The following is a 23,270-nucleotide window of genomic DNA, read 5'->3' as shown; positions in this document are numbered from 1 at the left end:
TATGTGGTGGTGAGGTGTTTTAAATTACGTGGGGGTGAGGTGTTTAAATTACATGGGGGTGAGGTGTTTTGAATTGCGTGGTGGTGAGGTGTTTTTAATTTCGTGCTGGTGAGTTGTTAATTACGTGGTGGTGAGATGTTTTGAATTGCGTGGTGTCTGCACCTACCCCTCCTGTATGTATGTGCTGAGGGTTCTCTTTTGAATTTTTTTTTTTTTCAACCTAAATCTTCAACCTAAATTCCTTTAGTGTAAAAATGTAACATCACAAACACCACAAATAAATTTGTGTAAAATAATTGTTTGTATTATGATTGGTGTAAATCATGACCACACAGCAACTCAGGTACAGTCGTTATCCTCAGCTAAAATAAGCCCGTTCCTCAGTAATGACGAGTGGTGAGGCGAGCATGGCGAGCCGAGCCAAGCTAGTTTATCTATATATCTGGATGTATATCTCCGCTGCAGTGGCCCCTGCTGGCAATGCGCCAAGTGGCAGTTTTAGTCAGATGTGATTCCATTGTTAATGAAACCCAGATCCACGCACAGCTCAAATGCCAGCAGGTGGTGTTCACCCATATCCTTCATACCTGTTGTCTTTACCCTGACCCACGCCACGTATTGGATTCGTGTTACGATTGCATGGAATACCGCCAAATGAATCAATATTGTTGAGTGTCGGTCTGTAATTCCCCCGAGGATTAAAGGGGTAACCAAAGGATTTCCGATAGTAATTGAGATCCATGTGGATCCCCCAACCTTCCCTCCTTCGTCTCCATGAAACAGTAAGATCTGTCTACCAATAAGAGACTGCGCATGAAGAGTTGTACATCCATATTCTTTGCATTGGCTGTTGTGTAATTATATAAAGGTGCACATCAACATATCATTGTATATAATGGGGGTAGTGGGGATGTTGTTGTGTCGTGTGCATCCTGTGGCTGCTGGTTGCATCGTTTCTGGAAGCACCGCTGTGCCGCTGATGCCGTGCCCCCGGTTCCCAGTAAGCTGGTACTCATTTTGTCGACCTGAGGATGACGGGCTGAGTCAACCCACGAACTTAAGATCTTAAGCCACCAGAGAGCTCGTAATGGAGATAACGACCACTCCATGTAAAACCTGAACGTCGCCATAGAAACAGGTTCCGTTTTGCTCCATTAGCTGGAGAATTATCCGTCTGGACCATGTCGATCAGGGAAAGCTTCTCGGGAGGGATCGAAGTCGACTAATGGGGAATCGTGATGCTTGGGGTATGTTCGTACTTGGGGTGCAGGTGTAGCCGTGTCGGACCTGCAAACGTCGGACCCCTACTCCATCGAATGGAACCGATGGGAAGAGTTCCAGAGCACCGACTCATGTATTTAAGAGGACAGGTGAAGTGAGAGCAGACCGCGGACACAACGGGCACACGAGTACTCAAGCAACCACGTGTTAGGTTCTGGCGGGAACGGGCAACTCTTACACCTATACCTGCATCGATCCCTCCCATCTATGCATCGCACAATCATTCCCAGCTGTGACCATTTTCCTCCATTCGTTAATCTCCCATTGCTCCCTTAATCCCTCCATCGTTTCGTTACTCAACCCTTTCCTCCTTTTATTTGTCCCTCTCCATCCCTCAATCCAGACGTCCCTAGCCCCAATATTACCCCGCCCTGCTCCGTCACTCTTCCAGCCCTCAACAAGACGCCGCTGGTTCGAATCCTCACCCCCGCCTCTGCACCACATCTTCTAATCCCTCCTCCAGGCAAGCCCTAGCCCGACGGCTCGCTTCAAGACTACAGCCTACCTTGCGAATCGGCCGAGCTCCATCGCCATCCTCCACCCTCTCCCCTTCCACCCCTCTCTCCTCATTTTTCCCCCTCAAGCTCATCCCCTCCCCCTCCTCGCCAATCTGCCGGCGCCCTTTGTTTCTCGAAGGAAAAAAACGCGTTCTGCCGCACGCGGCCACTCACCGCCACTTCTGTCCATCTCCGCGGTCCTTTAGCTGTCCGCCCCTCCCCCTACATCCACCTCTCGCTCCTCTCTGCTTCAGGTCCCGGAGCATCTTCCGGCCTCGAGCATCGAGCGAGCGATGGGAGCGCGCGGGGGGTCCTGGCGCGTGGCCGTCGCTGCGCTCGCGCTCCTGCTCGGGGGATCCTCGCTGGGCTCAGCTTTCTCCCTTCTCGGTTGCAGTGGCGAAGACTGTCCTGGTAAGTGTGACTGTCGTGCTCTTAGTCGGATGTGATTCCATTGATTGTTGGGGAGGATAAGGGGATTCGATTGTCCTTTCTAAATGGTACCCAGTGATTCAACCATCACGGACTCAATCCAGTGGACATCCCTATTCCTGACTCTCGAGTGAACAATTTCGACCAGATCGCCGAGTCCTGTCCATTAGAGGCTGAACGATGTGAACAATTGTGCTGTTTCACACTCACTGCTCGGGTATCACATGTATTACCACGCGAATGTATATTATATACTGTATAAATACACATCGCTGGTGTGTGTGTGTGTGTGTGTGTGTGTGTGTGTGTGTGTGTGTGTGTGTGTGTGTGTGTGTGTGTGTGTGTGTGTGTGTGTGTGTGTGTGTGTGTGTGTGTATGTGTGTGTATGTGTGTTGTATACATATATGCATATATACATATATATGTATATATATTTATATGTATATGTATATATATGTATATATATTTATATGTATATGTATTTATATGTATATATATATATATATGTATATATTATATATATTTATATGTATATGTATATATATGTATATATATATATATATATATATATATATATATATATATATATATATATATATATATATATATATATATATATATATATATTATATTATATATATTTATATGTATATATATATATATTTATATGTATATATATATATATTTATATATTTATATATATATTTATATATATATATTTATATATATATTTATATATATATATATATTTATATATATATATATATATATATATTTATATATATATTTATATATATTTATATATATATTTATATATATATTTATATATATATATATATATATATATATATGTATATATATTTATATGTATATATATATGTATATATATATATATATATATATATATGTATATATATGTATTGGAAGAAGCATGGAACACAATTCCAAAAGAGTTTGTTATAAAATTATTTGAAAGTGTCCCTGAAGAATTTCAATGGATTTGAAGGAAAAGGGTGGACATACTTGCTCTTAGTTGATAGCAAGGTATATTGTGTATAAATTTGGTTATTTGAATACGATTTTTGCAAATACACCTTTTTCATAAAGGTGTATTTGCATTGAACACGAAGTTTTTATTTCTTTATGCATCAGAGTAGAAAAATTCAAAAATGTGTCAGACTTTCACAGCATGCAGTGTATACAGGGCCTCCATTAGGCGCGCACGGAACCCGTGGCCACAGGTGGTCCATCACAATCCACCCCCCACCTCCCACCCACATAAAATTGCAATTTTTTCAAAGCATTTTGAAAGTCCAGTAGTTCAATATAGACGATTCCAATAACATGGCCGACCCTGAGGTCCCCTGTGTATTTCTGCTAGCTGGAGGAAATGCTGTAAATTCATGTAAATAATTCGCTGTAAATTCCAGGTTGAAAATAAAAAAGAAAATCGGTTATTTTGTTTTTTCAGCTTCAACCTCTAATTTACTGCCAATTGTTTACTTTAATTTACAGCATTTCCTCCAGCTAGCGGAAGTACTTGTGTAATTAATTTTTGAAATAAATCTATTCATCACCTGAAGATCTGTTCTCATTGATTGGTCCTCCAATGGAAGGGTCCTATTCAAGGTTTTGCAGATGGCCAACCACATGCCTAGCAGAGGCCCTAAGTGTATACTGTATCCTATATAATAATACATTTATTCGGTTTGTTTGTTTGTTTATATGTCTTTCTAGCCAACGATTTTCTCTTAAACTACATGTGCAAGGACCATCAAATCCATTTCATTATAAAGATCTTTATCTGAACACAAAAGCCATGTGTGAAAAACTGTGGGGCCACACCATAGGTCTCTCTCAAAATACCACCCATCTTTGGCAAATCCTACCCATCACTTCACCGACCTGAATACCAAGAGAGGGGGAAGCGAGGAGGGTGTTGGAGCAAAGGAGTTGGGGGAGGGAGGAGAGGGGGAGTGAGGTGGGGAGGGTATAGTGTCACCACAATTACTGAGTTTGAAGTACACTGTATTACTTGGAACCTCCTTAGCATTACTTGTCAGTAAATGGTTATCTCAGTATTCTGGTATATTTTTTGTCACTGACAGTAAATATAGCATTTTAACCACATTTGGGAAAATAAGTAATTTGATGTCACCTCTAACTTGGCATGTGTTGTGTCGAGATCTGCTCCCCTGAGTGACAAATTCATCGATATGGCCGAAAGTGGTCACAGTCTAGATGTTTTTTCTCATCGCCATGTAATGAACCTGTGGTGCGTTCAGTTGACAAGTTTTGTCTATAGCGCTCGTCAAGTGACTAAAGCACTCAAGCAAGCACTCCATTCAAAACCGTTGATAAGGAATGGCTGGCTTGGCAAGTGCTAGACAGCTGTTTGGTAACTGAACACACCCCCTGGACATAGACAGCATACGTTACATACAAAACGCCAACAAAATAACAGTTTTTACGGTGTAGCCCATAGGGGAAAGTCGTCTATAACAGTGTTTGTCCATCCGTATGTTTGTATGGCCCCTCAAACATATACCAATCAAAGCTGACGATCTGACCACATGACAGGATGATGTGATTACGTCTGATGTCATTACGGCGGTGCAGAGGCTGACTCCACACACCGCCATTTTTATTCCAATTTCGTTCAGGCCGAACATATCGTCAAACCTGTCATATATCACAATCGCCATGCTCTACCTTTATGTTTTTCATTCAGTGTGAAACACAAACAACCCGATTGTTAAAATGACCATCAAATAACAAAAGCATAGGTGTTACGGGTATTCCAACGACACAGTACTTATACAGTGCATTCAGAAAGTATTCAGACCCCTTCACTTTTTTCACATTTTGTTATGTTGCAGCCTTATGCTGAAATCGTTTAAATTCATTTTTTCCCTCATCAATCTACACTCAATACCCCATAATGACAGAGAAAACAGGATTTTAGAAAGTTTTTCAAATTTATTAAAAAGAAAAAACTGAAATATCACATTGATATAAGTATTCAGACCCTTAACTGTGACACTTGAAATTTAGCTCAGGTGCCTCAAATTTCTCTTGATCATCTTTGAGATGTTTCTACACCTTGATTGGAGTCCACCTGTGGTAAATTCAATTGATTGGACATGATTTGGAAAGGCACACACCTGTCTATATAAGGTCTCACAGCTGACAATGCATATCAGAACAAAAACCAAGCGATGAGGTCGAAGGAACTGCCTGCAGAGCTGAGAGACCAGGATTGTGTCGAGGCACAGATCTGGGGAAGCCTACAAAAAAAGTTCTGCTGCATTGAAGGTTCCCAAGAGCACAGTGGCCTCCATAATTCTTAAATGGAAGAAGTTTGGAACAACCAGGACTCTTCCTCGAGCTGACCGCCCGGCCAAACTGAGCAATCGGGGGAGAAGGGCCTTGGTAAGAGAGGTGACCAAGAACCCGATGGTCACTCTGGCTGAGCTCCAGAGATCGTGTGTGGAGATGGGAGAAACTTCCAGAAGGACAACCATCACTGCAACACTCCACCGATCTTGGCTTCATGGCAGAGTGGCCAGACAGAAGCCTCTCCTCAGTGAAAGACACATGAAAGCCTGCTTGAAGTTTGCAAAAAGGTACCTAAAGGACTCTCAGACTGTGAGAAACAAGATTCTGTGGTCTGATGAAACCAAGACTGAACTGTTTGTCCTCAATTCTAAGCATCATGCCTGGAGGAAACCAGGCACCGCTCATCACCTGCACAATACCATCCCAACGGTGAAGCATGGTGGTGGCAGCATCATGCTGTGGGGGTGTTTTTCAGCAGCAGGGACTGGGGGACTGGTCAGGGTTGAGGGAACAATGAACGGAGCAAAGTACAGAGATATCCTTAATGAAAACCTGAAACAGAGCGCTCAGGACCTCACACTGGGCCGAAGGTTCACCTTCCAACAGGACAATGACCCTAAGCACACAGCCAAGACAACGCAGTAGTGGCTTAGGGACAACTCGGAGAAGGTCCTTGAGTGGCCCAGCCAGGGCCCTGACTTGAACCCAATCGAACATCTCTGAAGAGACCTGAAAATGGCTGTCCACCGACGGTCCCCATCCAACCTGACAGAGCTTGAGTGGATCTGCAGAGAAGAATGGCAGAAAATCCCCAAATCCAGGTGTGAAAAGCTTGTCGCATCATACCCAAGAAGACTCGAGGCTGTAATCGCTGCCAAAGGTGCTTCAACTAAGTACTGAGTAAAGGGTCTGAATACTTATGTCAATGTGATATTTCAGTTTTTTCTTTTTAATAAATTTGAAAAACTTTCTCAAATCCTGTTTTCTCTTTGTCATTATGGGGTATTGAGTGTAGATTGATGAGGGAAAAAATGAATTTAAACGATTCCAGCATAAGGCTGCAACATAACAAAATGTGAAAAAAGGGAAGGGGTCTGAATACTTTCTGAATGGACTGTAGGTCTTAGGCTTCATGCCTTCATCGCTCACCTTCAGGCCGCTTCGGACAAATTAGGTCAGGTTTCTTAATACAGCAGTATTGTTTTCGTAATAATAATAATAGCGTTAATACTAATAATATAGTAAATATAAATGTAACACTGCAATCCCTTTGTCATTATTGTAAAGTTTCCAGATTGAAGCGGTGTATGGTTGGTTCATTATTGACTCGAAACATAGAATAAAGCAGTGTCTCAATGCAAAAAAAAAAAAAAAATTACATTATTTGCTAACTGATATCCCCACCCAGGTCATACTATCCTCTTCAATTAAAGTATCAAACAAGCCCAGCTATGCCGATGTTTTTTAGGCTTGTTTTTTCTCTTTTTAAATTTAAGGTCTTGTTTTTAAATTTAAGACTTCAAATATTAATCATGCCTGTTTTCCTTGTAATGAAAACATATCTTGTCCAGTTTTCAATGTGGTTTTAGTTGTTTTTATTTAATGTACATAAACTCAGAGGTGATGTTGACTGCACGAAAGTGGGCAGGTACATTTCGTATAACTTTAAAGTGCACAAGTACATAACATATTTAAAATGTAAGTGTACATAATAACCTGTAAAATAAGTAAAGAAATTCTTTCAGGAATTTCCCCACAACGCCCTACCTCCCCCGTTGGCCTGCTGACTAATTAATTAATTATGCAGGCATTTCACTTTCAGATGGATTTTCGTTTTACTTAACCTAATACAGTGCCTTCAGAAAGTATTCACACCCCTAGACTTTTTCACATTTTGTTGTGTTACAGCCTAAATTTAAAATGGATTATATTTATATATTTTTTTGTTACCAATCTACACAAAATACCCCATAATGACAAAGTGAAAACGTGTTTTTAGAAATGTATACAAATTTATTGAAAAAAAAATTTCCCCAAAATTTTCAAGTAGGAAGAGAAATATCTAATTTCCAAAAGTATTCAGAACCCTAAGTCAATATTTCTTAGAAGCGCCTTTTGTCGTGATTACAACTTCGAATCTTCTTGAGTAAATCTGGATTTGGAGAGTTTCCCCCATTCTTCCTTGCAGATTTGCTCAAGCTCTGTCAAGTTGGATGGCAAGCATTGGTAAACTGCACTCTTCAGGTCTTTCCACGAATTCTCAATGGGATTCAATTCTGTGCTTTGGCTGGGCCACTCAAGGACTTTCACATTCTTCTTCTGAAGCCATTCCAGTATTGCTTTGGCTGTATGATTGGTGTCATTGTCCTGTTGGAATGTAAATCTTCACTCCAGTTTAAGGTGCTTTACACTCTGAAGCAGTTTCTTCTCAAAGAGTTGCCTGGATTTGGCTCCATTCTTGTTTCCTCTATATCCTTACAGGTCCCCCAATCCCTGCCGCTGTAAAGCATCCCCATAGCATGATGCTGCCACCACCATGCTTCACGGTAGGGATAGTGTTAGATGGGTGATGAACGGTGCTCAGTTTCCACCTGACATAGCTCTTTGCATTTCGGTCAAACAGTTCAATTTTTGTCTCATCAGAAAACAGAATATTTTGCTTCATGTTCTCAGTCTTTCACGTGCCTTTTTGCAATCTGCAGGTGTGCTGTCATGTGCCTTTTTCTCAGGAGTGGCTTCTGTCTGGAAACTCTCCCATAAAGTCAAGGTTTGTGAAGTTCTGCAGAGACTATTGTCCTTCCGGAAGGTTCTCCCATTTCAGCCAAAGAACTCTGTAGTTCTGTCAAAGTGGTCATTGGGTTCTTGGTCACTTCCCTGATCAAGGTCTTTCTTGCCCGGTTGCTCAGTTTGGTCAGACAGCCAGCTCTAGGAAGAGTCTTGGTAGTTCCATATTATTTCCATTTCTGAGTGATGGAGCTCACTGTGCTCTTGGGAACTTGCAACATTCTGGAAATTGTTTTATACCTTCCCCATATCTATTTCCTCCTCACAATGATATCTGGATTTCATGGTCGAGTTTCATCTCTGACGTGTGCTGTGAATTGTGGGACCTTATATAGAAAGCTGTGTTTCTTTCTAAATCATGTCCATTCATTTGAATTGGCCACAGGTGGACTCCAAACGAGTTGTAGAGACATCTCAAGGATGATCAAAGGAAATTGGATTCACCTGAACGCAATTTGGAGTGTCATCTCAAAGGGGATGAATACTTATTGACTCAAGACATTTCAGCTTTTTATTTTTCATTAATATGTAAAAAATTACGATAAAAATTTCCACATTATGAAGTATTATGTGTGGATTATTGACAAAAAAAATCTCAATTGAATCCATTTCAAATTCAGGCTGTAACACAACAAAATGTGAAAAAGTCAAGTGGTGTGAATACTTTCTGAAGGCACTGTATCTATATTATAAAACAGGAGTGTCTGTCTGTCTGTCTGTCCCCAAACTACTCCCTCAGTTTTGGGGCTAGTCCGCCAAAGCTTCTGTGGAACGTTTTGGGGTCTCAGCGGATGTTGTAAGGTAGGTAGGAGATCACATAAGTTCCTCAATAAAATTATGATTTTGAAATTGACTCGATACGAACCTGCCGCGTATCCGGAAGTGGACAGATGACGGCAATGAGCTGGTTTGATAATATCTCAATACAATCGTCATTTAAAACAGTATTTTGTTAAAGTATCAATTTATGATTGGAATGACGTTTGGAATTGAGTGAATACAATTATGAATTTGAATTTAGTAATTGTATTCACCCAACCGTACGGAACTACTCCACATCCGGATTTTAAATATTTGTTTATGTCACCAATGTTGGTAAAAGTTTATTTTTTATATTAATGCTATTTAATTTGTGATTGGAGTTTTGGAGATTGGAGCCGTTTGGAATTGAGTGAATACAATTATGATTTTGAATTCCCATTGTACGGAACTCCTCCATATCAAATGTGCATAAATGATACCCTAACCCTAACAACTCGTGTGGCAGGTGACACTTGCTGCTAACAGGTTGTGCAGCAATTGCTGGGGTGAGACTAAATCTGTGCCTTGCTTTCTCGTCAAGCTAGGGGGTTCATTTTCTGTGTTTTGTGTCTGTTTATTAGTAAAAATAATAAGTGTTTATTATTAGTGTTTAGTAGCAATAAACATCAGCCAACATCACCGCTTTGCACAAAAAAGGTGCAAAAACAGATCCTAGCAACTACAGACCAATCAGCCTTCTCCCAATTATCAGCAAAGTCATGGAATCCATCATTGCTTCGGATATGAAATCTTTCCTCTTCTCCAATGGCTTGATCTCTGATCATCAATTTAGTTTCAGACCAGGTCACTCTACTCTGGACATGCTGCTTCTGCTGTCTCAACAATGGATGGAGGTCCTCAATGCCAAACAGGAAATTAGAGCTGTCTCCCTCGACATATCACGTGCCTTCGACACGGTCTGGCACCCCGCTCTGCTCACCAAACTCTCCTCCTTTGGTATCCATGGAAATCTCCACGCATGGCTGGCGGACTTCCTCTCTAGTCGTCGTCAACGTGTGGCCCTGAATGGGTTTCTCTCATCTCCTCTTCCTGTTCAGGCTGGAGTTCCCCAAGGCAGTGTTCTGGGCCCCGTGCTTTTTCTGGTCTTCATCAATGATCTCTCTGACTCTCTCGAAAATCCTCTCTATCTCTTTGCTGATGACTCCACTCTCTGCCGCTCCATTCCTCTTCCCTCAGATCGGCAGTCTGCTGCCTCCTCACTCTCTGAAGACCTGGACAAAATCACAGACTGGTCAAACAAGTGGAACATGTCTTTCAATCCTGACAAATCTCACACTCTTACTATGTCTCTCCGAAAAGATCGACTGGACAACCCTCCCATCTACTTTCTCAACAATCCTCTCCAAGAAGTTCTGTCGCTCAAGATTTTGGGTCTCACTATCTGCCATGATCTTTCTTGGGAAAACCACATTTCCAAGCTGGCCTCCAAAGCCAGTCGCCGACTGGGCATCCTCCGTCGTGCGAAGTCCTTCCTCGGCACACCTGAGCTCCTCACCACATACAAGGCTTACATCCGCAGCTCAATGGAATACTGTTCTCCCCTATGGGCCGGTGCTCCTGCCTCACACCTAGCTCGGCTTCACGCTGTTGAAACCAAAGCTTTCAGAATTATTGGAATCTCCCGCGATGAAGCTATCTCTGAGGGCCTTTCACTCACTCACCGCAGGCAGGTAGGTGGTCTTTCTGTCTTCTACCGACTCCTCTCCGGCCTTGCACCCCCAGCTCTCTCTGTGCTCTGTCCCCCAAATATTCCTACAGGTCGCACAAGATCTGCCAGCAACCCTCTGATGGTTAAACTGCCGAAATCTCGGCTCTCTGCTCACCTTCACTCTTTCATTCCTCTTTTCTCCCGCCTCTGGAACAAACTCCCTCACTCCCTTCAATCCCACTCCTCCCTCCAGGTCTTTAAAACAGCTGTTCACCACCATCTCTTATCTTCCCCCATCCAAAACCTTGATCTTTTCTACCCCCGCTAATTCACCCCAGATCCACCTTGTTTGAAATTCCAACTTCTTTCCTGGAAGTCCTGGCAGTGTCCATATGTTTTATACCTCTCCCACCGCCCCCTTCCCATGCCCCCCCCCCCCAAAGCCCTCGCCCTCTCTCAGATCTCTCGATGTCTCCATGTCTCTTGGTCCCTGCTCTCAAATGTTGTGTTTGTGTCTTTCCCCCTCTCTCCCCATCTTGTCTACCGCTCCCGATGTTATATGTTTTATGTGTCGGTTTGTCTTTCTGTGTGATTAATGTTCGCTCTTTCACGAGCCTCGATCTTGTATACAAAAAAAAATAAAAAAAATAAAAATAAAAATCTGTGTTTATTAGCGGCCTAGTATTTTTTTTTTCTTTTTCTTTTTTTGTATACTGAATCGAGGCTCGTGAAAGAGCTAACATTTACTTCACAAACAAATCAACCAGACAAACAAAATATATAAAAAGAGGGAGCGGAAGACAAGATGGGGAGAGAAGGGGAAGCACACAAACACAACATTTGAGAGCAGGGAGATGTGTGGGAGGGAGAGGGCTTGGGGGGAGGAGGCGTGGGAAGGGGGGGGGGAGGGGGAGGGTGGGAGAAGTATAAAACACAAGGACATCAAGGACTTCCAGGACAGAAGTTGGTATTTCTAAAAAGTGGATTTGGGGTGAAATTAGCGGGGGTAGAAAAGATCAAGGTTTCGAAAGCATCCTTTTATAGAAGAAGAAGAAAAAGGCGTTATAATATACGACAGAATACAGTTCTTCAGGGGAAAGTTTAAACATTTTTAACAATGTGATCACGTGATCACGAACAATGTGATCGAAGAACGAATGAACAAATAAGAACAACGAATAAACGAATAAGAACAGAGAAGGAATTTTTTTTTTTTTTTTGTTGAGATTTTAAACAAGGAAGTATGGGATGAAAAGACTGGGAAAAACACAGAAACAGAGAACGAAAGTAATTGCAGCACAACCGACGAACCGCTGAGAGAAAAACAAAGCCTCAAGCCAAGGTCAGACACGGTAGCCTACTACACTAGGCCTCAGAATACGCGACACGAATTAACCGACGATTTTGTATACAGGTATGAAAAATTAACACCGAGAATCTTACTAAAGACACACTAATAGGTACACACACCGAAAGATAGATACAGTTTCGACAAAAACACAATTGTGAAAAAATATTTAACTTCGAAAGCATGAGCGCATGGACAGCTTCGAAGAGACGTGACCTCCAATCTTGCGCATGCGCGCCAAGTTCAATTTGTTCAGTTTGGTCACAAATAAAGGATCAGCAGTATGTTGTCCTGATGAGCCCATAATAAGGGTGAAATCTAGATTGGCATCTCTTCCTTTGTTTATTTGTGACTATAGAGCTTTAATCTCAGTCTGCAAAGACTTGAGTGCCACACGGATGCCTCCTAGTTTGGAGGTGATGTGTTGGTATAATTTATGCGCATGACGTCAGCGTCATGTCATAGGGTCAGTGTGCTTCTTTGGCTCAATATATATATATATATGTATGTGTGTGTGTGTGTGTGTGTGTGTGTGTGTGTGTGTGTGTGTGTGTGTGTGTGTGTGTGTGTGTGTGTGTGTGTGTACCCTCGATGGTGGAAGTAATGGAACAAGGCAATGGAAATGGAGTGGGTGGGCTGGAGATAGGTGACTGTGCAAGGAGTATGGAGAAAAGTGAAAGATTAGGATGCAAAAAAAAAAAAAAAAGAAAGGAAGGGGATATATATTCCATATAGAGAGGGTGTACCATCACGGTGTGTACCCCGGTTTAGAATAGGTACACCGTTTCTCTGCGCATCGTAAGAGGCGACTAAGGGTTGGCGTCAGGAAGGGCATCCGGCCATAAAAACATTGCCTCAAAAAGGGAACCATGATTGTCATGGGGCCCGCAAGGCTAACCCCTGATCTAGCGGGGAAAATGGCCATAAAACGATCATTCATAGAGAGGGCAAAGGGGTGAAAATACAAAATGTGTAAATGTTCCCTTTGTGTTTATGCCATTTGCCTGCATGGACCACATAGATATTCAATTTTTATGTGCAAATGTCAAGTCTCATGAAAGATTGAAATGGTAAAATATGACAGAATTACTTGCTTATAATGTGGTTGTGGATAACAGGTGTACGTGAAACAAACCAAAGAACAAGGTAGGGGATGAGAAGGTTACACAAGTGTGACTACTTGCACCTCAAAACCTCAAAGCAATGAGTGGGATTAGAAGGATAAACAGGGAAATTATTTCACAGATGGGAGAAAAGTGGATCAAGAGCAATTCAGGTAGGCAGAGAGGTGAATATAAATTCAGTTGGTTGAATGGGTATGGTCTTCTGGTAGAGAGGTACATGGATGAGAGGGAGGTGTAGGAAGTACAAGACATGATGACAGTGAGGAGCTTTGTGAATAAAAGGCCACAACATTGATTTTGGTAAGAAAAACGCAAGCATTTTATCTCAGTCTTATGTGCAAAACCCTGGTAATCCAGTTTTTCTATGAATATTCCATGATTATTGACTTGTTTTCTGAGCTGGGAGGTGGCAAACAGGAGACCCAAGCTGTATTATGGAGCAATATTCCATTGTAATATTTGAGAGGCAGCTTTTACAGATTGTCTGCCCAAAACCAACTGCAGCTCTCTCAGAGATTGATCCCAAAAATATTTTCAGTGTTTGCCCAGCAGTAAGAATGGCAGAATAAAAATTATACTTACTTGGGATGATAGGCATGTTCCAGATGGACTCTTTTTGAAACTTATCTTGTTCCAATTTGTCCTGGCATTGTCCTGGTAAGTTGAACGCAGATACAAGGCCATGCGTTCGAAAATCCTTGAAATACAGAAGAGATTGCAAAAAACAATTGCTATCCAAAACATCAAAAAACAAACAATAATATTCTTATTCCTGCATTTTTATGTCGCTCTGATGGTGAAATAAACCGCTCAGCGCTCAGGGTCACTGCCGAGAAAAGGGGGAAGAAACGCTCATCTGGACGAGGTCTGCTTTCACCTATTCCCTTGGAACAGTTTGTGGAAGAAGAGTGAAGACTACGTGCTATACTGCATATCATTTTTGGCCCGACCTCTCAATGGTGAAGAATTGTTTAAAAATATTTGTATCTAAATCTGGATCTTCATCAAAATCTAATCAATTCAACCTTAACACCTACCTAACCAGTCCACCCGGTTTCGTCCGAATCTGTTCATAAACGTTTTGAGATATCCTACTCACAGACAGACCCTTCACCCTAAACATCAGCTTCTTCTTTCTTTCAAAAGCGGTTAGCATACCTTGATCAACATTCTGTTGATTCCGTCCACATTTGACAGTTATTTTTATTTTATTTTATTTTGTATACAAGATCGAGGCTCGTGTAAGAGCTATTGTAGCGGCTGCCGCTGAGTTTTCACAATCGCCTTGCACCTATCAAGGACGCGGAGCGATCACCATGCCGGGCTCGTCCAGGACGCCCAGGCTCGCCCTCAACTTGCCAGGCCGCAGCCAGGACGCTGGGCCACGCCCCCTGGCGCCGGGCCTGGGCAAACCCCCTGGCGGAATAGATATATATTGCTGACTGATAAACGGTTTTTCAGAGTGCCTGAGTGTTTGATTTCATTAAAGCAACTCAGATGAATTCTAGCTTTTTGTCGCGTCCATTCTTCCGATCGACGTGGGAGCCCCGGCTCCTTCATTGGTGACCTATCGACATGGACACGGCAGTCGCCCTTAAACTGCCTACCTTCTGGGAGGCTCACGCGGCGGTTTGGTTCGCACAGGCGGAGTCCCTGTTCGCCCTGCGAGGCATCACGGCCGACGACACCCGCTTCCACCATGTGGTAGCTGCGCTCGGGTCGGTTACCGCGGCCCGCGCCCTGAGCCTCCTCGAAAGCCCGCCAGCCGCTGACAAATACGGCGCGATTAAGAAGCTGCTCCTCGATGCTTTCGCCCTCCCATCGGCGGAACGCGCACGGCGCCTGCTCGATCTGCCTGAGCTCGGCGACACGCGCCCTTCCGAGCGCATGGACTACATGCTTTCACTGCTCGGCGAGCACTCTCCGGCATTCCTGTTCCGGGAGCTGTTCTTCCGTCAGCTGCCTAACCCGGTACGCCTCGCCCTGGCAAGCACGACGATCACAGATCCCCAGGCCCTTGCCAGAGAAGCCGACAAGATCTCCGCCGCAGGACAGCGCATCGTAGCGGCGACATGGGACCCACCGCTGTCCGACGCAACACCCAGGGCGCCCGAGCACCCGGCACGGTCGACGGCCGAACTGCCGACGCCATTGGCGGCCGCTCTACCGAGCCGACCACCTCCGGCACGACGACCGAGGCCTCCACCTGACCAAGCGTGGTGTTACTATCATGCCAGGTTCGGACAGAAGGCCCGGACATGCCGACCCCCGTGCACCTTCGGCAGGCCGGGAAACGGCCGGGCCGGCGTTCATTACCAGCCATGAGCGCCGGCCACACGGGCAACTTACTGTTCATCACGGATAAAGCGTCCGGACGGCGCTTCCTGTGCGACACCGGCGCCCAACTGAGCGTCATACCCGCCTCTGACCAGGACAGGCAATCCGCGGTTTGCGGCCCCTCCTTAGTTGCGGCCAACGGATCGACTATCCGCACCTTCGGCCCGCGCAACGTCACCCTCTGCTTCGGCGGCCAACGCTTTGCTTGGACGTTTGTAACCGCCAACGTGCCCGTGGCTCTGCTAGGCGCCGACTTCCTCTGCGCACACGGACTGCTGGTGGACGTCCAACGGCGTCGTTTAATCAACGCTGAAACCTTCAGCTCCCTGGTATGCACATTGAGCAGCTCCGCGCCGACCGAGCTGGCATGCGCCGTCCCGGCGGCGAACGAGTTTGCTCGCCTGCTCACGGAGTTCCCGGCCCTCACGCGGCCGACGTTTTCGGCCGTCGCAGTACGGCATGGGATTGAGCACCACATACCAACCACGGGCCCGCCGGTCTACGCCAGGGCCCGCCGCCTCGACCCAGCCAAGCTCGCCGTAGCGAAGGCCGAATTCGACGCGTTGGAGCACCTCGGCATCGTGCGGCGCTCCGATAGCGCGTGGGCCTCGCCACTGCACATCGTGCCAAAGCCGGGGGGTGGATGGCGCCCGTGTGGCGACTACCGCCGTCTCAATGACGCTACCACCCCCGACAGGTACCCGATCCCGCATATCCAAGACTTCTCCGCCCGTCTGGCGGGACGGGTCATTTTTTCGAAAATTGACCTCATACCGGGATATCACCAGGTACCTGTCAGGGTGGCCGACGTCCCTAAAACGGCAGTCATCACGCCGTTCGGCTTATTCGAATTCTTGCGGATGCCGTTTGGTCTCAAGAACGCGGCTCAGGCGTTCCAGCGCTTGATGGACGGCGTGCTGCGTGACCTGCCGTTCCTTTTCGTTTACCTGGACGACATCCTCGTCGCCAGCACGTCCCGGGCCGAGCACCTCCTCCACCTCCGGACACTGTTCGAGCGCCTCAGCGAGCACGGCCTCATCGTCAACCCGGCCAAATGCCACTTCGGCACGACGGCCGTTGATTTTTTGGGCCATCACATCACCAAGAACGGGGCCGTGCCGCTGCCAACCAAGGTCGAGGCCATCACCACGTTCCCGCGTCCCCGCACCATAAAGGCCCTGCAGGAATTCCTGGGAATGGTGAATTTTTATCACCGCTTCGTGCCCCGCGCTGCTCAGCTTATGCGGCCCCTCTACGAAGCCCTCCGGGGCATGCCGGCCAAGCACGACATCGCCTGGTCCGCAGCAATGGATGCGGCCTTCCAAGGCTCAAAGCGGGCCCTCGCCGACGCAACACTGCTCGCTCACCCGGTGCTCAACGCTCCCATCGCCCTCACCACGGATGCCTCCGACTACGTGGTGGGCGCCGTACATGAGCAATGGGTGAACGGGGTTTGGCAGCCACTCGCTTTTTTCAGCCGGCAGCTCCGGCCGAACGAGCTCAAATACAGCACGTTTGACCGGGAGCTCCTCGGTCTACACCTGGCCGTCCGCCATTTCCGCCACCTCCTGGAGGGCCGACCTTTCACGGCGTTCGTCGACCACAAGCCGTTGGTTTACGCCATGGCCAAGGTCACGGAGCCATGGTCGGCCCGCCAACAGCGCCACCTCTCCGCCGTGTCGGAGTTTACCACGGACATCCGGCACGTCGCCGGCAAAAACAACGCCGTGGCCGACTGTCTTTCCCGGGCCAGCGCGAACGCGGTCCACCTGGGCGTGGATTTTGCGCTTATGGCGGCGGACCAAACCACCGACACCACGGTGCAAGCCCTCCGGGCGGCGGACACGGGCCTCCGCCTGGCCGACATCCCCTGCGCGGACACTGTCCTGCTCTGCGACGTCTCCCAAGGCCAGCCTCGCCCCATCGTGCCCGTCGCCTGGCAACGCCGCATCTTCGCCTCCCTCCACGGTCTTTCCCACCCGGGCCGGAAAGCTTCCCAGAAGCTGGTGTCGGCGCGTTTCGTCTGGCACGGCCTTCGTCGGGACGTCCGCGATTGGACCAGCGCCTGCACGGCCTGCCAACGGGCCAAGGTCCACCGACACACCCAGGCCCCGCTGGCACCTTTCACCGTGCCCGAACGACGTTTCGACCACGTCAACGTGGATCTGGTGGGCCCCCTCCCCCCGTCACGGGGGTTCACACACCTGCTCACCATGGTGGACAGGACCACCAGGTGGCCGGAGGCCGTTCCCCTCGTCTCCACCACCACCGCCGACGTGGCGCAGGCTTTCATCGCCACCTGGGTCGCCCGCTTCGGCGCACCGGCGGACATCTCGTCAGACCGCGGTCCACAGTTCACCTCCGAGCTGTGGGGCGCGGTCGCCCGCAACCTGGGGATCAAGCTCCACCGTACTACGGCCTACCACCCCCAAGCAAACGGGTTGTGCGAGCGATTCCACCGCTCCATGAAGGCCGCGCTCATGGCCGGCCTTCAAGACGTCGGGTGGGCCGACCGGCTGCCGTGGGTCCTTTTGGGCCTTCGCACGGCCCCCAAGGAGGACCTCCAGGCATCCACCGCCGAGCTTGTCTATGGCCAGGTGCTACGCGTCCCGGGCGAATTTGTGCCCGACGCTACCAGTCCCTGGTCCGCAGCTCACCAGCGCTCGGACCTCCAGGAGGCCGCCCGACGGTTTGCCCCCGTGCCAACATCCCACCACGGTGACCCCCAGTCCTACGTCCCCCCAGCACTCCGCACAGCGGAGTATGTTTTTGTGCGTCACGACGCACATCGGTGGCCACTCCAGCCGCCGTACGACGGGCCCTTCCGGGTGCTGCGACGGGACGACAAGTCGTTCGTCATCGACATCGGCGGCAGGTCGGACCGGATTGCTGTGGACCGCCTCAAGCCGGCGCACGTGGACGTCGACCACCCACCACGGGTGGCCCTTCCGCCGCGGCGAGGCCGTCCCCCGTCCACGGTGCCCCCCACTCGACCGCCCACCACCTCACCGGACCCCCTCCCACGACCCGCCAGGGGTCGCTTCGGCCGGGTCATCAGGACCCCCCTCAAATTGACCCTGCCGGTGCAAGTCGATTCTGGGGGGGACGTGTGTAGCGGCTGCCGCTGAGTTTTCACAATCGCCTTGCACCTATCAAGGATGCGGAGCGATCACCATGCCGGGCTCGTCCAGGACGCCCAGGCTCGCCCTCAACTTGCCAGGCCGCAGCCAGGACGCTGGGCCACGCCCCCTGGCGCCGGGCCTGGGCAAACCCCCTGGCGGAATAGATATATATTGCTGACTGATAAACGGTTTTTCAGAGTGCCTGAGTGTTTGATTTCATTAAAGCAACTCAGATGAATTCTAGCTTTTTGTCGCGTCCATTCTTCCGATCGACGTGGGAGCCCCGGCTCCTTCACTATCACATTAAACACACATTGGCACATTAAACACAAAAAACAAACGGACACATAAAACAAATAATAAAGGGAGTGGGAGACAATATGGGGGGAGAGAGGGAAGCACACAAGCACTACAGTAGAGAACAGGGACATCGGGAGATCTGTGGAAGGGAGAAGGCTGGGGCAGGGGAGTGGAGGAGGGGTAAGAGGTACACGGTATAAAACAAAGTGACAGGACTAGAAATTTCAGGAATGAAGTCGGAGATTGGAAGAGGTGGATTTGGGGTGTATTAATGGGGGTAGAAAAGATCAAGGTTTTGGATGGGGGAAAATAAGAGATGGTAGTGAGCAGCTGTTTTGAAGACCTGGAGGGAGGACTGGGATTGAAGAGAGTGTGGGAGTTTGTTCCGTAGGCGGGAGAAAAGAGCAATGAAAGAGTGAGGGTGAGCAGAAAGTCTTGATTTTGGCAGTTTCACCAGAAGAGGGTTGCTGGCAGATCTTGCGCGTCCTGAAGGAATATTTGGGGGACAGAGCATAGACAGAGCTGGGGGAGCAAGGCCGGAGACGAGTCGGTAGAAGACACAAAAAACACCAACCTGCCTGTGGTGAGAGATTGGTAGCCCCTCAGAATCGGCTTCTTCGCAGGAGATTTGGTTTCTTCATCGTTAAGCCAAGCTAGGTGTGAGGGAGGAGCACCAGCCAAGAGGGGAGAGCAGTACTCCATCAAGCTGCGGATGGAAGCTTTGTATGTGGTGAGGAGCTCAGTGGTGCCACGGAAGGACTTCGCACGACGGAGGATGCCCAGTCGGTGAATGGCTTTGGAGGCCAGCTTGGAAATGTGGCTTTCTCAGGAAAGATCATGGCCGATAGTGAGACCCAAGAGCTTGAGTGACAGAACGTCTTGGAGAGGATTGTTGAGAAAGTAAATGGGAGGGTTATCCAGTCGGTCATTTCAGAGAGAAATAGTGAGAGTGTGAGATTTGTCAGGATTGAAAGACATGCTCCACTTGTTTGAGCGGTTTGTGATTTTGTCCAGGTCTGCAGATAGTGAAGAGGCTGCAGACAGGAGGGATGAGATATGGGGCGGCAGAGAGTGAAGTCATCAGCAAAGAGATAGAGAGGATTTTCCAGAAAGTCGAGAGATTATTGATGAAGACAAGAAAAAGCACAGGGCCCAGAACACTGCCTTGGGGAACTCCAGCCTGAACAGGAAGGGTAGATGAGAGAAATCCATTCACGACCACACATTGACTACGACCAGAGAGGAAGTCCGCAAGCCATGTGTGGAGATTTCCATGGATACCATAGGAGGAGAGTTTGGTGAGCAGAGCGGGGTGCCAGACTGTATCATAGGCATGAGATATGTCAAGGGGGACAGCTCTAATTTCCTGTTTGGCATTGAGGACCTCCATCCATTGTTGAGACAGCAGAAGCATAAATATAATGGATACGTTCATCCCTATTTAGTATTGTATTAACAGCATTGATGAAGCTCTTGATGAAACACCTTTAAGCATATGGGAGATGATGAACGAAACAATAGGTTTCATGACGCGCATTATGATGTGCTTTAATAAAAACTGGATAATCGCTTCATATTTTGTCCCACGTTCATGGAAGCTCTCAGACTCAGTGATGTATTGCTTAGAGCATCTGCTCTGAGCCTGGGAGGTTGATTATTGAAACACCAGCCGAGTAATACCAAATACTTTAAAAACAAGACCTAGTCTAACAACGGGGTAGCCAGACGTGTTTGATATTGTTGTGTTTGTGGGGTTAGATGATGGAATACCAGAGTACAGATAGGATTGTATAGTAATACCATGGACCATGGACGAGTAGGAGACATTTCAATGTATTTAAGTAGGGAAACTGGAGCTTAAGATTGTTATGTGTCTTCACACAGGCGGTGAAGCTGTGTTAAGTAGATAGGTAAGAAGGTTAGTTCCCCCACAGTATGTGATTACCTCCTGTGGCTTTTCCCTACGTTTTTACAACTACAACAAGGCTGGCCATAAAAACCTCCATTACAACAACAACAACAACCGTGCCCTGCAGGCCAGGCAGTGCCGATCGGCAAGTAAGCCACGCCTTAATGACGCTCACGCCAAGCTTAGCCGGCAGGCTATGCCCCGAAGTTCGTCATTGGTCGAGCACGACCATGGGGTGATTCGATGGGGCTCAGCGATTGGTCAGTGTGACATCAGAGCGAGAGAGTTCGAGGGAAAAAAGGACCGTTGAAAGAAGTATCAAGCTCTTGGGTTTCTTTGTGCGGGAGAAAGAGGTTCAGCCATTGTGTGTGCTCTTGTGAGGAGACTTTCCGGAGCTCTTGTGTGAACTTTTGCAATGTTGGAGGAAGAGGTATTATTGGTAGTAGTAAGGGCATTTTATGAGATATTTCACAAATCTGTTAACTAAATTGTTACCAAAAAATTTCTTCACCAATATGTTTGTAAAGGTGTGTAATAACATGTGTTAAAATGTTGAAGTTCAACTCCCGTGGGAAACCCAGAAAAAAAGCTGTTGAATTCGGGTAGCGAAAAATTATTTTCGACAATTTTTTTTTTTTAATCGGCCCTTAAGTAACTTATGAGGGGTCAAATAAGGGTTTTTCATGATTCTGAGTTGATTGTTAACATTTATATTTTCACTTTTACATTTACACACAAAGTAGCTTTTATTTCACATACATATATAATACTCGAGTTATTTCTCATTCACAATGTCAGAAGTTTCAACAGTCATTGTCTATGTCTTCTTCAGACTCAACAACATCATGACTGCAGTTTCTGCATGTAATGCCATTACAGACTCCACAGGCCGAGATGCACGTGACCCCATTCCTCTTGCAGCTGCATCGCCGGTTGCTGCAATCTCCATGACAATTACAGCTCGTGAACTGCAATAGCTCCTCAGGAGCCGTGGGGTCCAGTGTTGGAACTGGCTCATACCCATGCACACCTATTGTCCATCCATAGTCACTGGGGTTCAGAGACATGCTCTGTAGAAGGATCCAGTCCCGGGTCTGCAGGTAGGCACGGAGTGAATGTTGTGCAGCTGCACCCTCTGTTGGAGGTAGAGTCTCTGGTTTGATCACCCACCCCGCTGCCCAGAGTGTGTCACCTGGAGTGAGGAGTGGCTGATCATGAGCCAGGGAGGAGGAAAGCTCAGCGAGGGGGAGAAACATGATCGCGTTCGTTCCTATCTGTTTCCTGTTCGTAAATGGAATAATCTTTACTTCAGTTCCTCTCAGGATCTTAGCTTTGTCGAGTGCCTTCAACTTCACCCGGGGGAAAGCTGCTGTTGTCTGTGGATCTGGCAAAGGTGGTGCCGGAGAGGTGACTTCGATCCAACCCATTGAGTGAAAGGGAGTGTTTCCATGAATAGAGACAATGTTTAAATCTATATTGTCTCCAACAAACTGAGTGACTGCATTGTTTGTTTCCCCAACCTCCATAAAGACCACCTGATCATTACTTGACAATTCACTTTCACTGGCTGGCACTTTGGCTGTCATCACTGATTGATCCTCAAGCGCAGCATCAACCGCAACCTCATCATTGATCTGTTCATCGGTTTCCTCCACAATGGTGTCAAGAGTGCCAGAAGTATCTGGAACATCATCTCCACTCCTACTATTAAGGAAGCAGTATTTGTAGTTTTGTGTCTCCGTGTAAGACTCAGTGTATCCCAGAACTTGTTGAGCATCCATTTTGACCCAAATCTATGATCAAGTTGTATGGCAAGCCCCATTTGGTGTGGCAATACTCCAGACCGAGGTCGACAGGCCTTAATAAAATTCTGCCCCCAAACGGCAACTCTTTCATCTGTCTTGACAATCGGTCTCAAGAACATCTGAAGGCTTGCAGGAACAAGTGTCAGCTGACTATCGATGTCAGTCATACTGTGTGTGGTGGGGTATGACTTTGGACCTAAATCAATCAAGGCAATATCATTGGATATGAACTTGAGTGCCGTCTTTATGATCTGAGTCTTCTCATCTCCATGGTCAAGATTAGCATGATGCCCTCGCAGAATATTGTCGGTGCCATCTTTGACACAGAGTACATCTGCCCTTCTTTCCTGTGTTGTGAAATACAAGGTGTCTTCGTATTTCTCTAGAAGTTTTATCTTTAGCCAATGCTTTGAATAAGAAAGGCTCTTCTCTGGTGACTGATCAAACTCCTGCAGCTTTTCATGGACTTGGTCCATGTTCATTACCCCATGCTCTAATTCTGAGTCTAACCATTCGCAGAATTCA

The 23,270-nt window shown here is 46.9% G+C and overlaps 1 protein-coding gene across 2 annotated transcripts in view; it reads left to right on the top strand.

The window, feature by feature from the left end:
* Positions 1 to 1,883: 1,883 nt before the first annotated feature.
* LOC137434006 (tomoregulin-1-like) overlaps positions 1,884 to 23,270 on the top strand; it is a 188,322-nt gene continuing 166,935 nt past the window's right edge. For both annotated transcript variants that reach the window (XM_068126590.2, XM_068126589.2), the window contains exon 1: positions 1,884 to 2,189. In XM_068126590.2, the coding sequence (XP_067982691.1) occupies positions 2,072 to 2,189 (118 nt within the window). In that variant the 5' untranslated portion in view covers positions 1,884 to 2,071. The remainder of the gene's footprint in view (positions 2,190 to 23,270) is intronic.

The sequence above is a fragment of the Myxine glutinosa genome, chromosome 10 (assembly GCF_964187855.1).
Source record: "Myxine glutinosa chromosome 10, kmMyxGlut1.1, whole genome shotgun sequence".
NCBI classification, from domain to species: domain Eukaryota; kingdom Metazoa; phylum Chordata; class Myxini; order Myxiniformes; family Myxinidae; genus Myxine; species Myxine glutinosa.
The sequence above is the reverse complement of the archived record's forward strand: the minus strand, read 5'-3'. Positions and strand labels throughout refer to the sequence as shown.